General features: G+C 44.4%; 1 protein-coding gene across 1 annotated transcript in view; it reads right to left on the bottom strand.

Moving 5' to 3' along the window:
* Positions 1 to 17,543, bottom strand: part of Bbs2 (Bardet-Biedl syndrome 2) — a 39,187-nt gene extending 21,644 nt beyond the window's left edge. Inside the window, exons 1-5 of the mRNA XM_048428661.3 lie at positions 17,288 to 17,543; positions 8,414 to 8,641; positions 3,819 to 3,944; positions 3,151 to 3,213; positions 1,478 to 1,555 (exon numbers count right to left, since the gene is read on the bottom strand). Coding sequence (XP_048284618.1) covers positions 1,478 to 1,555; positions 3,151 to 3,213; positions 3,819 to 3,944; positions 8,414 to 8,641; positions 17,288 to 17,404 — 612 coding nt within the window. The 5' untranslated portion in view covers positions 17,405 to 17,543. The remainder of the gene's footprint in view (positions 1 to 1,477; positions 1,556 to 3,150; positions 3,214 to 3,818; positions 3,945 to 8,413; positions 8,642 to 17,287) is intronic.
* Between the last annotated feature and the right edge of the window lie 13 nt (positions 17,544 to 17,556).

Raw genomic sequence — 17,556 nt, forward strand, 5'->3', positions numbered from 1 at the left:
GGGTTCTATAAGAAAGCAGGCTGAGCAAGCCATGAGGAGCGGGCCAGGATGCAGCACTCCTCATCAGCTCCGCATCCAGGTTACTGCCCTGTTTGAGCGCTTGTCACGGCTCCTCTCCATGAACTGTGACTCAGAGGATGACAAATAAACCCTTTCCTCCCCAGGCTGCTTTGATCGTGGTGCTTCACCACAGCAATAGTGACCAAGACAGCAAGTCCTTAGTGAAGGTGTCCCTTCTTCCTTTGTGGACCAGAGAAGGAACCAGTCCCCTCTGATGCTTGGCTCTATCCCACGTTCCACTCTCTTTTTCTAGGACTTCAAAGAGCTCTGCCATCACATCTAATAATGACAAACCCAGAAATCCAATACTCCCAGATGATGACCACCAAACAGGAAAAGGTTCACCACAAATTAGTATGAGAGACATGACATTAACAACCCAGCCCTGGCAGACCAGTAAGCGATGCTCAAGTTGGTTTTTGGGGGAAGGGCCACAAATCCCTCAATGAATCTAATAAGCTGCTGGAGAGATGGTCCAGTGATTAAGGGCATTGGCCTCTCTTCCAGAGGACCCAAGTTCGATTCCCAGCACCCATATGGTGGCTCACAACCATCTGTAACTCCAGTTCCAGGATATCCAACACCCTCTTCTGGTCTGCCGGCAAACACATAGTACACAGACTTACACATAGGCAAAATGTCCACATTCATAAAATAATTTTTTAAAATATTCAGAAAGTCAGTCATAGTGGTTCACCTCTGTAATCTCAACACTTGGAAGGCTGAGTCAAGAGAAACGTCATGAATTCAAAGTCAACCTGGGCTACACAGTGAGTTCTGGGCCAGCCTTCATAATTACAGAGTGAGATCTGTCTTGGAAGACAAAACAAACAACAAAAATCCAGTGACAGCAAGGATTCATCATTAGAAGAACTCACGTAAGCACGAGATCCCCAGTCCCTCTAGAGACATACGTCTTTACACTATTGCTTTTCGCACTTACTTCTCACCTCCGCTTCTCTGTCCACAAGTGTAATTTTACATTATAATAAGTCTGGGCATGGTGGTGCAAATCTGTAATCCCAACATTCAAGAGGTGGAAACAGTCAGGCTTACATGAGACTCTGTCTCAATAAACAAACAAAAACTGTGGGGCCTGTGAGCACACGGACACAGGTAAGTCTGAGGCCAGTCTAGTCTACATAATATATTTCAGGCCAGCCAGAATTACATAGTCAGAACTTGTCTCAAATAAATAATAATAATAATAATAATAATAATAGTAATAATAATAATAATGAATATATTAGAAAAAACTCGAGTTTTTCTCCTGAAGAGTCTGGGCTGTGAGATCTCTGAGGTGTCCGAGTGCATTGCTGCCCCACCTAGTCCAGCGTGACCATTCTGCACCCAGACTGAGACGATGCTCAGCACTCTCTCTAGTAGCTGAGGTCACCATTCTGGCAGCAGTTCCTACCTCTGTTTCCGTCATTTCTGCCACAATCTCATCTTCTTTAAAAATTCGGATGTCAAAATCTTCAGATCCAACAAGGAGCTGAAAAAGGGAAGGGAGGGTCATAGGATCATACATAGTCTAACGTGTAAACGCAGCAGTGTTTCATAAATAGAAAAAAGGCCCTTTCTTTGCAGCTATTGCTGCCCTCCAGCTCCAGCCCTCTAGAAACCCAGTGCTCAAGGGACTGTAACTGATTGATCAGGAGAGGAAAAGTGGCTCCACACAGGGGGCAAGTCGGCCAGGACAAGCTCCTTCCCTGAGTCAGCAGCGCCCTCTGCTGCCGAGGGAAGCCTGCCGTGCTTAGCTGTGTTCCTGCGAGAACACGTGTGCTCCTGCTACTGTTCCAGAACCTCCGAGGATGTACCCCTTGGTAAATGCATGAATGTCCCACGTGTCCAGGAGCGCCCATCCATGCCACACAGGTGATAGGGGACTTATTTCTAGAAGTAGAATGCTGCCACTTTACTGACATCTGTGGGGGCACGTGCTGTATTAAAATAGCATCAGGAAAACCAGGCCTGAGAGCTTATTGGACCTATCAGACTGAGGGAAGGGTGCAGCTCCTTCACCTGGACCACACTAAGAGTTGGGCACTTAACAGTGCTATGGTGCACAGTGACCCGTCATGTTCCTGACTATCTGAGGGGCTTCAGCCTAGCTAAGTCCCTGATACCGATGCAGTCTTCTCAACCTGCCATCTGCCTGTTCACGGTCCAGCCCTGGTCATGACCTTCACTTCTGCAGCCTCTACTGCAGCTGCACCCTGACTCTACAGCCGGACTCAGCGGCAGACAGACGAGCAGGCAGCACAGCGGTAGCAGCTGCTGCTGAAGTTCCTGCATTGGCCTCAGTTCCCCCAGGTGGCCGCGACTATTCAAATCTGTTAGCGCCCCTGCCTCTCGGGCCCTTACGGCCCTGTAGCCACGCTGTAACCTACATATGCACATACACTGAGAGATTTACAGCCTCTCTGTGCAGCCCGAAGTGCGACCTAAGAGCGACACTAGCACTGACAACTGGAGTAAACCAAGTCTGTCTGCCTCGGCCAGGGTTAGCAAGGGAAGCAGGGCCGCCTGAGAACTGCTGTCAACAGAACCCTTGGCATCCTGTGTTTTTACTGCTACTTCATGATTCCTGGTATCATGGAAAGACACAAACCTACTTTTGTCTATGTTTTGGACATAGCACATGCACAGCAAGGCCCTGTCTCAAACACCAGAGCCTAGTGTCCACAGAAAGTGGGCTAGTTAGGGCCTAGGAGACACCACACAGAAAACTCCTCATGGATCTGAGCTCTAGGGGTATTTCTTATATAATATAGAATTATCAGAATGTCAAAAGAAATCATTTTGTCAGCCAAAATTGAAAGTGACTTAAGGTTCCAAAGCATCGGAAGCAGTTTATAAGATTATGAATATAACGAAGGTCTCACACACTTTTGCCTTCCCTCCTCCAATGTCTCAGAGACACAGACAGTGAGAGGAGGAAGAGGAGGAAGAGCAGAGATGAATGAGGAGGGAAAAGAGGGAAGGGGGAAAAGCCAGGGAGAGAGACCAGTTAGCTCATGTAAAAATAGCCCTGAGAAGCTAATGTCGCTGTCATAAGAAAACGTATTCAGCTGCTTGGCCTCACACCTCTGTCTTCCCATCACCATCAAAGTCACACAAAGCCAGGGAGTGAACATTGTCTCCAGTCACCTGAAAATAAAACAAGCAGTCATTAATAAATCATCCTTTTCATTTCATCCAAAATACCAGTTCATGAGGGGAAGGCTTACAGTGAGTTTTCAATGTTACCCATATACATACTATACATATTACCCTGTTGTTAAATTATTTTCTTTTGTGTGCATATGTACATGTATGCATATTCTACACCCTTGTGAGGGTATGAGTACACATATAATGTGCATGTATGCCTAGGGATGTCGCAACAACCTCAGGTGTCTCTCCCAGGAACTCTATCCACTTCCTTAGAGACAGGGACTCTCACTGGCCTGTAGTTCCCAACTGGATTAGACTGGATGGCCAGTAAACCCCAGGAATCCTCCTGTCTCTACCTCCTCAGTGCTGAGATACAGGTGCAAGCAGCCAGCCTGACATTTCCGTGTGGGTTCTGAAGATTGACCTCAGGTCTCCTTGCTTGGGGGGGGCGGGTACTCTAACAATGGAGCCATCTTCCCAGCCCTACTAGTCCATTTGTTTCTTTGAAACTATTATTCAGTGTGATCAGTAGTTAAAAAATTTAGAGAAAATTAAAAGTGAAAATGCTTAGGAGTACCAAAACATTTAGTTCTTCGTACCGTCCAAAAGAGATCATTTCCTTCATGATCAAAACCCTGAAGAGCACAATTGCCCCCGATGATTGCAAGAGGGGGGGCAATGTCTCCCAGCGTCCCCAGCACAATGGCATTCGCCCCGTCTGCTACCTAAGAAGGAAAGACAGGACACAGTGATGTGCAGGCAGACTGAGGGTGAGGTTATCAGTGTTTCCTCTAGATGCTCAACTGACTCTGCACTCATCTTCTCAGACGGCAGAGAGGCTTCTCCTGGGCCCACACTGTGACCTGGGCAGAATTAGCTGGGATCCCAGCACATGCTGAGCCCAGTTCCCACACTAAACAGCTACAACACATGGTTCTGGTAATCCAGGGCTCTCCAGGACTTCTTGGGGGCTGGTCGTCTCCCAATGACCAAGGCACGCACCTTTAAATGCCCAAGTTCTGAAATAAATTTACCCCCTTTAGATAGAAATCTTTTTGAACCATCACACCTAGCATTATATAATTGTTAAGCATGAAACATTTAAATATGTGTGAGCATGTGTGTAAATATAATCATAAATTACATATATATAAGTATACATAAATATAAAAATTTGGTTATCAAAAAAGAAAATAGGCCGGAACTAGAAAAGCTAGTAGATTAAATGTAAAACGGAAGTTGAATGGGCTACTAACTGAGAACTAAGGGAGCCGTGGGCGGGCAGACGGAGCTGACGGAGGAGAACGACTGCGAGCACACAGGATGAAGCCCAACACATTGTCTGCTAACCCAAAAAGATTTTTAAAAAATATATGTGTGTGGAATATTATTTTAACTATGTAAAGATGTGCTACATTTGTTTACGCTGCATTTGTTTAATTATGTGAAGATGTGTTGCATTGGCTTCACCTTGCCTGCCCAAGACACCTGACTGATCTAATAAAAAGCGGAATGACCAATAGTTAGGCAGCAGAGGGACAGGTGGGGCTGGCAGGCAGAGAGAATAAGCAGGTGGGAGAACAAGAGAAGAAAGAGAACAAGAGAGAAAGATGGGAAGGTGCCTGGGGCCAGGCAGACACCAGCCAGGCAGACACAGTAGGACGCACAGAATGAATGAAAGGTAAGAGGCACTGAGGCAAAATGTAGATGATAAGAAACAGGTTAAGTTAAAGGGGAAAAAAAGTTAGTCAGAAACAAGCATAAACTAATATTAATTCTCCATGTTTTTATTTGGGAGCTGGTTGGTGGCACAAAAGAAAGCCTGTTAAATATATATGTATTTGTAAAAAGACAGCACTCATAAGCAATTTAAATTAGCAAAAGAGCAGCCAATCAACACATAAAGTGAAATGGTAAATAATCAGTGGTCAGGCTTGCACCTGTGTCTCAGCCAAGCACAGGGCTGAGGCAGGATTGTCTGATCCCTGAGCTTGAGATCAGCAAAAAAATCAAGACCCTGTCTCAAACAACAAATAGATAAATGAATAGATAGGTAGATAGACAGGTAGATAGATAAACTAGCATAAAAGGTAACAATGAACTGGAAAAATGAGTTAAATATATCAAACTTAATTTCTACTAATAAATGGCAAGTAAGAAAATAATGAACAAGAAATTCAGTAAAAAGGAAGTATAAATAGCCAATGAAATGAAAACATTGACTGGTATTTATTTCCTCTTCTTACATAAGCAGCGATTAAAAAAAAAAAAAATCCGTGGCTGCTGAGGTACTCTCTTCATCTAACAGGGAGGCAGAAAAACAAGAGCCCCTTAGGGTGCAATTTAACAATAATTATCAAAAATTTATTTAGCTAAGTGGTGCAGGGCTATAATCTCTGAGGACAGTTTGCGAGTTTGAAGTCAACTGTGCTACATGGGGGTTTTATGGCTTACAGCTTGTAGTCCATTAGCAGGGGAAGCCACGGTGGAACATGGAGGAGTTCTGCTTACTAGCTTGCTCCCCATGGCTTGCTCATCATACTTTCTTATACAGCCCAGGACCACTTGCCCAGGGGTGGCACTGCCCACAGTGAGCTAAGTCCTTCCATATCAACTCTTAAGCAAGAAAATGCCCCCATATGCTTGCCTACAGGCTAATAAAATATGGGCATTTTCTTATTTGAGGTCCCCTCTTTCCAGATAATCCTCGCTTGTGTCAAGATGACAAAAACTAGCCTATTTGGCTACTTCATGAGTTTAAGGCCAGCCTGGGCAACTTAGTGAGACTTTTATCTCAAAAATAAATGAGAGATAAAGGAAGAAGAGGATGGAGAGGGGAAGGGGGGAAGAGGAAGAGTAGGAGGAGAAAGGTCTTTAGCTTTATAATTATACTTCTGACTTTTAATTTTTAAAAATTCATTTATTTTGTTTATGTGTGCTTGTCTGAATAAGTGCATGCAGAGTCTGCAGACACCAGAAGGTTGTAGCTCATAACTATTGATCCAGGAGATCCAACACACAATCCTGGTACTCAAGAGCACCAGGCATGTAAGTGCTGAATAGACATTCATACACATACATCCATACACATAAAACAGCAATAATAATAATAAACAGCTTTTTAAAGAAAGCTAGCTAAGCATGATCTTATGAGAGCCAGAAGGCAGCCTTTCTCCAGAGTTCCTGCCTTCACTTCTGCAACAATGGACTATAACCTATAAGCTGAAATAAGCCCCCCCCCCCATTGCTTCTGGTCATGGTGTTTATCAGGAGCAACAGAATTACAAGAAGACACAGTAGCTATCAATGGTGGCATACACCTTTAATACCAGGAAGCAGAAGTAGGTCGATCTCTATGAGTTCAAGGCCGGCCTGATCTACAGAGTGAGTTTCAGGACAGCCAATACACAGTAATTTCAAATAAAGACATTAACAGTATATTTTGGGTTTTCTTTTGTTGAAATAGCATCTTGCTTTGTAGCCCAGACTGGCCTTAAACACAATCCAGGCTAGACTAGCTTCAAACTCACAATCCTCCTTACTCAGCTCCTAAGTGCCAGAGTTACAAACTTATACTACCTATGCCTGGCTGAAAAGATCACCCAAAATAGCTAGGGAGCAGACTGTCCATTAACTCATAAATGAATGAAGGAATGGAATCCAGTATATACATATAATGACATATTATTCTACCATAAGAAGGAATGAAGAAACACTAGCACATGGTATAAAATGGGCCAGCCTGGAAAACATGCTAGGAAAAGCAAGTCAACCACAAATCACACTCATGAAAACAGACTACTGGTTGTCTAAGGCCAGAAGCTAAAGGGGACGGTGGGGGGTGCCTGTTTTGGAGCTTGGAGTTTCTTTTGGAGGTGATAAAATGTTTAAAAGTGATTGTAGTAAATATTCCAAAATTCTAAAAAGTTTCAAACTAATTTATAGATACTTTAGATGAATTGTATAGTACCTTAATTATATTTTAATATAGGAAAAATAAAAACCTACATGTATATACCATGATTCCATTTTGTAAGAAAATTAGTTTTTCCCTAGCTGAGGCACTATAGGCCATTGTTGCTGTTGGGGGTGGGAGAGCCAATTTTCCTTGGGGTATGGCCACTGGTAGGTTGTCCATGTCCCAGTGGATGGACCCACACCAATGCACATAGTCACAGCATTAATTGAACTCATGTCATTTAAAAAATAGAGGACAAAAAATAGGGAATATGAAGTCGGGAAGGAGATGGGTGGTGAGGTCAGAGGGAAGCAGAGGGTGGATATGATCAAAATACATTGTATAAATGTAGAAAATTTTCAAAAAAATAAATAAAATAAAAAGTATTTTTAAAAGAAATTTTTAAAAATTTTACTCATATATACTTGTTAAAAATGAATGAACAAGCAAGGTGGTGGTGGCACATGCCTTTAATCCTAGCACTCAGCAAGAAGAGGCAGGTGGGTCTCTGTGAGTTTGAAGCCAGCCTGGTCTACAGAGTGAGTTCCAGGACAGACTACAAAGCTACACAGAGAAATCCCACTCAAAAAGTAAATAAATAAATAACCAAACAAATACACAAAAAAGGGAGAATGAATAACGTGGAACCAGGCATAGCTGGTCTATGTCTACAATCCTAACACTCAGAAGACTGAAGAAGGAGGGTCACAAGTTCAAGAGCAGCCTGGGCAACAGTGAGACCTAATCTCAACACACACACACACACACACACACACACACACACACAATCTGAATGTTTTAACATTCTTGTTTGCTGACAGTCACTGTTTTGAAATTCTCCTATACCCCTCTACCCCAACCAACTAATTCAAAAGCTGTATACTTTCACCCAATCCCAAAATGCCCAGGGTTGTGCCACCCTGCTTACCCTGAAGGCTCAGGCTGCTCTCCCCCACCCACTGTGTCAGAGTGTCAGATTATGGTCTGAGTTAGCTAACTTGAAATCAATAAACTGCAGTGTGTTTGCATTGGATACCAGCTCTGTGGTGGTCTTGTTTGGGGGTCCCATGATATGGGCATAACAGAACACTTAGCTGATATGCACACCCAAGGCTCTGAGTTCAATGCCCAACACCACAATCAACAAAAACTTGTCTGACAAAAATTAAAAAAAAAAATAACAAACACACAAACCTATGGGCATTAACGGGTAATGGTTAAAGGGGGTATACTTGCCTCTCTGTAGAACAAATCTGAATTATTGTAGATATCATAAGCCAAAAGATTGGTCTGTGTTCCCACTAAAAGAGTATCATAGCCAAGCTCAGGGTTCAAGACCCCCGCAGTCAGGCAGCTGACTGTCTGGTTAATGTTGAGGAGTGAGATATCAGACTCCAGGGGGCTCTGGAAGACTCTGGATGCACTGAAATGCTGGCTCCGTGTGTGAGGATTATGAATAAAAACCTGAAAAACAAAAAAGTCACATTCCCTTAAGACATCCAAAAATGCCAAATTGACATCATATGTTTTTAAAAATTGGTTAGTAGATTCCAATAGTAACAAGAAGTCACCTTAATCTATAGAGCTTATGATAATCATGCAAGGCCAGGCCTGGTGGTGTACACCTTTAATCCCAGCACTCAGGAGGCAGAGGCAGGCGGACCTCTGTGAGTTTGCGGCCAGCCTGGTCTACAGAGTGAGTTCCAGGACAACAAGGGCTCCTAGAGAGACCCTGTCTCAGAAACAAAGAAAAGGTACTTATACACAGCTCTGTGGGTAGCCAACTTCCAGTCTGGGAATTATGGAAGTCCAGGGGTTCTCAGCCCTGCTATGAGAGTGAAGGGCAGACTCCAGCTGTTGCTCATGAGGGCTGCACACGAGCTCTCCACCAGCAGGGTGCAGAGGGTGCACACACATCCATCGCTAGTGTTGAGCACAGGAGGCTGATACCAGCTTTAGTGATGATGTCATTCATCACCTGCTCACAGGAACCAGCAAGCACTTCCTGCAGCATCTTCCACACCAGCCCCCCCCCCGCATAGATTCCCTTCCTAGCCCTTCAAATAGTCCATGAGTTTAATGTGCTTTATGAGCTTAAAATTAGTCACATAAATAAAATTCTTAGAGATTGTTCCATAATCTCCACTATTAAGACCAAGAATTAAAATAAAATTAGTCCCGAGGGCTAGAGAGATGGCTCAAAGGTTAAGAGCACTGACTGCTCTTTCGGAGGACCTGGGTTCAATTCCCAGCACCCACATGGCAGCTCACACTGTTTGAAAATCCAGTTCTAAGGGATCTAACACCTTTATACCAATGCACATAAAATAACGTTAAATAAATCATAAAAAATTAAAAATAATAAAATAAAATTAGTCCCAAATACAGAAATTTAACAGTTTTGATGATCATAAATTGGATCATCTGAGTGACTTCATACATCACTTAACTTCCCTGAGCTTCCCCTGTGAAAATGAAGCTTCCATCAGAGGATGAAGTCTCAGGTGTGGTGACCCCGCAGTAATGGAGAACCGGGTACGGGTGGGGCATCTTAAATATCAGAATGGCTGTGGCTTCCACAGAGCTGCAGTCAAAGGAGAAACGTGGCCCAACCGCGCACTTCAAGGAGAAACTGCCCAAGACGTTATTTTTACCAATGAGTATGTGTATGGACACCCGCAGACACCAAAAGAATGCACTGGATCTCCTAAAGCTGGAGTTGCAGGGGTTACGAGATGGCGATGTGGGTACTGGGAACCAAACTCCAAACCTCAGTAAGAACAGTAAAATTATTAACCCTCAAGTCACCTCTCCAGCTCCCTCTCACTGAGACAATTTTTATTATCTTAAAAACAATACAAAACAAAAAACCCCACCAACTTGAAGAGATCATCATGACTGAAGAATGAAAAATACTAAAATGGAATCCCCTGGGCCTTAATTTTAAATATTCCATTCCTTTAGTATAAATACAGCATTATTTTTTAAGTCATTAACCTACACAAATTAGTTTAAGAAAAAATAATATTGTAGAAAAATATGGGGGCAGCAAGATAGCTTAATAGTAAGGGAGCTTGCCACCAACCCAGCATCCGATCCAAGGACCCACGTGGTGAGACAGAAGTGACTCCCACAGAGAACCGACTTCCTCTGACCTCCATACACACTGTGGCACCGCGCGCGCGCGCACACACACACACACACACACACACACACACACACATTAATTTAAAATGTATTCAAAAGAACTAACCAGGAAACATTAAGAAAACGTGTGTGGCAATTGAATACTGTTCCCTCATCTGTGTGATATTTACAAGCTCTGAAAACAACAGCTGGACTTGGCTTACATGGGGTCAGAAGGACAGAAGCCCTGATTGCGAGTGACAGGGCTGAGACGAGCAGGGACACCCAGACCAGCAGTGGCATGAGTCACCACTCACACTTCATTCTGTGACAGTTCTGCACAGAGGAATTCTTAAACTCTGCTGGAAAGTAGGCATTGAGACAAAACAGAAGGGAAGTAACTTGTGCACCCCAGAGTCTGGGATGAGAGTCAAGGTTTTGCCAAAAGCAACAGGAAACCCTGGAGTCACACTGTTTCTGTCCCTTCTACACGCAGAAAGAGTCTCTAATGGAGGCCTCCTGTCCCTTCAACTGCATGATGAACAGACATGTTCTCCCAAAGGAATGGCTGTAGGTAACAGCATTGTCCTAGCTGACACACTGGTGATCTAAATCACTGATTCACCACCTCTATAGTGAGAGAAAAGATGTCCCTGAGGAAAAACCACCAATGTTCATAACATTAAGCAAGGTGACCCAAACTTGGAAAGACTGCATGCTCTCCCTCACATGTGGAGCCTACCTTATAATGTATGTATGTAAACAGTGTAAGGAGACCAACGGAGAACGTTAGATGGTAAGAAAAGGCAGAATGCAGGCGAAAACAAACAAACAAACAAAACCCCACAGTTGTGTGTGTGTGGGGGTTGTGAATTCACTTTTCTTTGTACTGAATTAGCAAGAACCATTTTTACATTGCAAAAGAGTCCAATATGTGTTTGTCCTTTGAGGCCACAACTGGGCCCGCTTTGAATTCCACTGCCATTAGTGCAGTGGGAACAGGGCATGACTAGTCATGGGACAGTCACGGAATACATCCGCTGCAGTGGCCCACCCAGAAAAAGTCCTCTTTTGATTTTCCTTGTTGTGACCTGAAATTTTTCTCTTTTGACTTCTATTTAAAGCTGTATCAGAACCACTCTATTAGTGTTATCTAATATGTAAGCTGTATGGCTGTACATAAAGTAAAAAACAAACAACAAAAAAAAACTAAAGAAACTTCTTTCTAAAGTCTCCTTGTCAGAACTGATGTTAAGACCCCACCCTTGAAGACAACATTTACATATGGCATCAAACACGATGTCAAGCTGGTGCCTAATAAGAAGCTTCACCCTACCGCCTGGCATTCATGGTACTGGAAAGTGTTCTGCACCATGCCAGAGGAGAAAGGAAGCCATCAAACCAGTCACAAGCCCTGCAATCTACAAAGGGGACCTGCCTGAAGAGATGCCAGTGCAAGGGAAGTACAAACACCATGGGAGTGACCGCCACCTGCTGACTGGATTAAAGACCTACCCCAAACAAGAGAACCCATCCATGCCCGACACTGCTCAGGTGGCCAGAAACCTGAGACAAGACTGCACACAGGACAGGCCAAAGGCAGTGTCCTCAACCTGCGGCTGCAACCCCTCTGGGGGTCGAAAGACTCTTTTACAGGGTCACATATCAGATATTTACATTACAATCCATAACAGTAACAAAATTACCATTATGAAGTAATAATAAAAATAATTTTATTGTTGGGGGTCACCTCAACATGAGGAATTGTATTAAGGGGACACAGCATTAAGAAAATTGAGAACTACCTGTCTAAGGGAAAAACCAAATGCTATTGTTCTGCTAAAGGACCGTAACAACAACATGACTCCTAATGATAGTCTGCTATACCCATACTTCAGGTCTCACTCAGAGAAGCTTCCTCTTGAAGTAGATGGGAAAAAATGCAGACTCACAACCGGACAATACAGAGAGATGAGAGGTTTTGGAACACTCAGTCCTAAGTGGATGTCTTCATCAAATCCTCCCCTCAGGGCCCAGGAGCTATGCAGAAGAGGCAGCGAAAAGTTTACTAAGAGCCAAAGCGGATGGATGACCCCAAAGACACAGTGTGCTCCGGACACAACAAGACTGATGCACACACGAACTCAGAGACACGGCAGCATGAACAGGACCTGCACAAGTTCAAGCCAGATGGGCCTCAGTGCTGAGAGTATGAAGTGGACACTGGTTCCCACCCCGAATCAAGAAGGTATCTGCAATTGATACCCACTCGCAAAAGAAAAAAATAGCTCTCTCTGCTGGAGTCTCACTGGGTATAGTAATCCACACTTGAGTGTAGACTCATGGCCAGGAGTAGGTGGTTAACAAAACAAATTCAATGGCAGTTTTGCAGACTTTTGTCTCATATTGCTTTGTGTGGACATTTTTTATCTTACTGTTTTTGTTTGTTTTTAGTTTTGGTGTGTGTGTGTGTGTGTGTGTGTGTGTGTGCTTTGCTTTTTAAAAAAATTTGCTTGTTTTTTTAAGGAGGGGAGGGCATGGAGTTGGGTGGGTGGGGAGGATCAGTGGGGAACTGGGGAAGGGGAGAGCATGATCAGAATATATAGCATGAAAATTTTCCAATCAATAAAACATCCTTGTCAGGCGGAGTCAGGGTCTGGACGTAACGATGAGATGCGGCATCACTGGGCAGAGTGGGCTTTAGCGTCACCTGGGAAAGTCTGCTCTATTTTTATCCCATTTGCAGTGCTGAAGATGACCATGCTAGGCAAGCTATCTACCAGGGAGCTACCTTCTAGCCCTTTTTCATTTCTGGGACAGGGTCTTGCTCTATAGCCCAGGCCAGTCTTCAACTTGCAGCCCTACCTCTGCCTTCCGAGTAGCTAAGGATGCAGGCCTGTGCCACCAGGCCCGGCTGCAATGTGCTTTTCTGGGGTTTTGTTTGGTTGTTTGGTCTGAGTTTTTTGCTTGTTTGGTCAGTTTTGGTTTGTTGTTTTGCTGACCCAGACTAGCCCCCAACTTTTGATAATCCTCCTGTCTCTGCCTCCAAGTGTACTGGCATATACCACCACACCCAGCTGGAATGCTTGTTTCTTAAAGAATACATTGACATTTTATAAGAATCATAAAATGTTACTCATTTTTTTAAAAAAAAAAACTTATTTGTGTGTACATGCACCCTGGCATGTATATGGAGATCAAACGACAATTTGTGGATTTCATTCTCTCCTCCTATCATGTGAGTCCCAGGGATCAAACCTTTACCTACCGAGCCACTGCACCAGTGAACCAATTTCCTGGTTTTTCGTCTCATCTGCCTAGATGAAACCACCAGTATGACTGGTCCAGTAGGGCTCTGCAGTCATTTCCGCTCGATGTCGTAAGTGCTGATTGGATGATGTTACCTCTGCTTGCTCTCTTGGTCAGGCTGCTCCAGCCGCTTCTGCTGGCTGCTGTGCACACCTGATCCGATGACGCTTTGCTGTCTACCTGCTGCTCCTACCCGTCTGCTGTCTACTAGTTTGCTTGCTACACGCTTTAATTCACTCCTTTCAATCTGAACACACACTATCATAGGTCATTCTCTGCACAATACAGAACAAAAGACAAAACAGACAACAACAAAACCATGCGAACAAGGCTCCTGGCTACCTCCTGGCCTCGGCCATTCCACTCCAGCCCATCTCCTTGTGTTCCGGTTCACACCAACACCTTTGCACTGATTGATGCTTCTGCCTGCAAGGCAGTCAGCCCACCTGGCTACAAGCTTGTTTTGTTTCCTTCAAACCTCCGAACAAATCTACCAGAGGCCATGTGATCACCCTGTCTCAATCAGCAAGCTCTTACTATTCTTTTCTGTTAAGAACCCACATAGTATGTATAAAATTTAAATGCATATATCAATGTGTCTATAGCATATACAGTTCATATCATACTACATATCCTAATATGATATACCATGCACATATCACATACACACTGTCTAGTACTCTCAGATGTTAGCTCCAGAGGTGAAACTTCATTTCTCACAGCATCTGCAGAGTTAAGAGAAGAACCCAGGATAGGATAAAACCTCAAATTGGGGTCTCGGGCAGTGGTTCCCAACCTTCCTGATGCTGTGACCCTCTAACACAGCTCCTCATGTTGTGGTGACTCCCAACCACTGCTACTTCTTAACTGTAAATTTGCTACTGTTATGAATTATAATGTAAATATCTGATATGTGACCCACAAAGGGGTCGTGACCCACAGGTTGAAATGGCTGGGCTAACACCAATGGGATATCCTCAGCCTGTTAGACTGCTGCTGTGCTCCTATCCATGATTATGTACGTGCAAGCATGAATCTGTTCTGAATGTCTGTCAGTACCTGGGGCAGTGGCAGCACTAGCTATTGAACCAGGGGTGCTGAGTATGTTAGGCAAGCATTCTACCACAGAGTTACATCAGCAGCCTTTTGTTTTGTTTTGTTTTTGTTTGTTTGTTTTTTGTTTGTTTGGGTTTTGTTTTTGTTTTTTGTTTTTCGAGACAGGGTTTCTGTTTGTAGTTTTGGTGCCTGTCCTGGAACTAGCTCGTGTAGACCAGGCTGGCTTCAAACTCACAGAGATCCAACTGCCTCTGCCCCCCGGGTGCTGGGATTAAAGGTGTGTGCCATTACCACCCGGCATCAGCCTCTTTAATTTGATCTTATTGCATTATTTTCTTTTTTTTAATTCATTTATTTATTATGCAGTCTTCTGTCTGCAGACCAGAAGAGGGTGCCAGATCTCATTACAGGTGGTGGTAAGTAACCATGTGGTTGCTGGGAATTGAACTCAGGACCTCTGGAAGAGCAGTCAGTGCTCTTAACCGCTGAGCCATCTCTCCAGCCCCCTTGCATTATTTTCTTACGTGTGTGTTCAGGCTCCATGACTCACAAGTGGAAGTCAGATAACTCACAAGAGTGAGTTCTCTTTCCACTACGTGCCCCTAGACTAGAACCCAGGTCATCAGACTTGGCAGTGGGTACTTTTATCCAATCTCCCACCCTCTCCCCTTTTCTACATTTTAATTTTGAGACGAGGTCTCCCTATGTAGCCCAGGTGCACTGGCTGGTTTTGTGTGTCAACTTGACACAAGCTAGAGGCATCAGAAAGGAAGGAGTCTCCGCTGAGGAAATGCCTCCATGAGATCCAGCTATAAGGCATTTCCTCATTTAATGATCAGTGAGGGAGGGCCCAGTCCATGGTGGGTGGTGCCATCCCTGGGCTGTTGGTCCTGGGTTCTAAAATAAGGTGGGCTGAACAAGCTGTGGGAAGCAGGCCAATAAGCAGCTCCCCTCCATGACCTCTGTATCAGCTCCTGTCTCTGAGATGCTACCCTGCTTGAGTGCCTGTCCTTACTTCCTTCAGTGATGAACAGCAATGTGGAAGTGTGAGCCAAATCAACCCTTTCTCCCAGCTTGCTTTTTGGTCATGGCATTTTGTCGCAGCAATAGAAACCCTAGCGAAGACACCGGCTAGCTTTGGATTTATGGTCCCAACCCCCTGAATATCTGGAATAACAACTATGTACCACTATATCAGGTTTGTCAGTGCCTCTTAACTACAACATCACATACAGCATCACATAGCATTGATACCAATGCTCAGCACTTTACTTCATTGTATCAGTTAATGAAATCATAACTCACTTAAGTGAATCATTACACTCCAGCTACGTATCCTAAGGCATAGCATATAACGTAGCATGGAACATACATGGAACATACATGGAAGTGCCTGGAAAACTCATCCCACGCTGGGTCTGACAAAATACTTTCAACCTCACTCCCACAACCTGTTTCCTTTTCTCAAACTGGGTCTCGCACTGTAGCCCAAGCTGATCTCAAACCGGTGGCAATCCTCCTGCCTCAGTCTCTCGTACTGGGATTACAGGTGTAAGCAAGCTGATCTCAAACTGGTGGCAATCCTCCTACCTCAGTCTCTCATACTGGGATTACAGGTGTAAACTGCCGCATACCGCTTCCTTGCCAGAACTTTCTGCTGGAGCAATCCCAGACACTAACTTCAACTTCTCTGAACTATTTCTAATCAGAACAGTTGGAATAACAAAAAGAAAATAACAGCAGCGAACAATGAGTGACTACTTCCCATACATCGTATTGTTACTGTTATTTGTCCAACGCTGAAGGTTATGAAATTAGAGGTCAGTAAAGCAAGAATCCACTACGCCTGTACTACATTAGTATTTTTGGCTGTGTAGCAATGATGCTGAGAGAATTCATGCATAAGGCTTTGTGTCTGTTAGAAGTCGCATTTTGGAGGTCCCTATAGTCCTTGTAGTTTGTACACACCTCCATCAATACACAGGGCCTTGATCTGCCTTGTCATTTAACAAACATTCCTATCTGCATTTGACACTTCTTGCATGCTAGATTTTTGTGGATTCAGCAATGGGCAATACTTTTAGGAAGCAGATAAAAGTACCGAACATTTGTTATATGATCTTTTATCGCTGTGACTCTGATACCTATCCCAGTATGTGGCTCTCTGTAACTATTTAGTGAATACTTAAAGTTATGGAGGAAAATCTGAATGTATGTAATCAAGGACTAAAAGTACAATCTGAATTTAACGTTGGGATGTGTGCAGTCTTTTTTTCTTCTCTCTCTCTCCCTCTCCCTGTAAAGAGGCAAATATGGAAGAGTCTCCATGCACCAAGCAGACGCTCTGGGAGGAATTTGGAGTCAACAATCACTAGCCAAGCTCTCCTCCTCCTTGAGCCTTCTCTACCCTAAACTCCTGATCTGTTCTCAATATTGTCCAATACTAAGAACCTGTCCATAAGAAACATCACTACTTCGAAGCTGTTCCTCTGAAACCCCAGAGAGATAGGCCTGAGGCCAAGGACAGCGGCGACAGGTTGCTAGGCAATGAGGGCTGGGGGCGGGGCAGCGTGAGGGGCGGGATCTGGATGCCGGCGGTGTTCGGGTGGGACCTGTTACCTTGCCCGCTTGGGTGGCTGCCGCCAAGCACGGGTGAGTCCCGTCGTATCGCCCTATGGCCACCATGCGGGGGCTGATTTTGTGGCGCAGTTTCAGGGTGAACACGGGCAGCAGCATGATGGCGGCGCCTGGGAGCTGAAGGCAGGCGCAGTGCAGGCCGGTCGCCTGGCAGCGGGTGAGGGGTGCAATGACCAGACACACAGTGCCCCCCGAGTGCCCCAGGCCCCGCGCCCTGAGCGCGCAAATGAACAACCCGAGTAGCCCTCTTC

This window comes from Myodes glareolus, chromosome 22, assembly GCF_982192425.1.
Source record: "Myodes glareolus chromosome 22, mMyoGla1.1, whole genome shotgun sequence".
Taxonomy (NCBI): Eukaryota; Metazoa; Chordata; class Mammalia; order Rodentia; family Cricetidae; genus Myodes; species Myodes glareolus.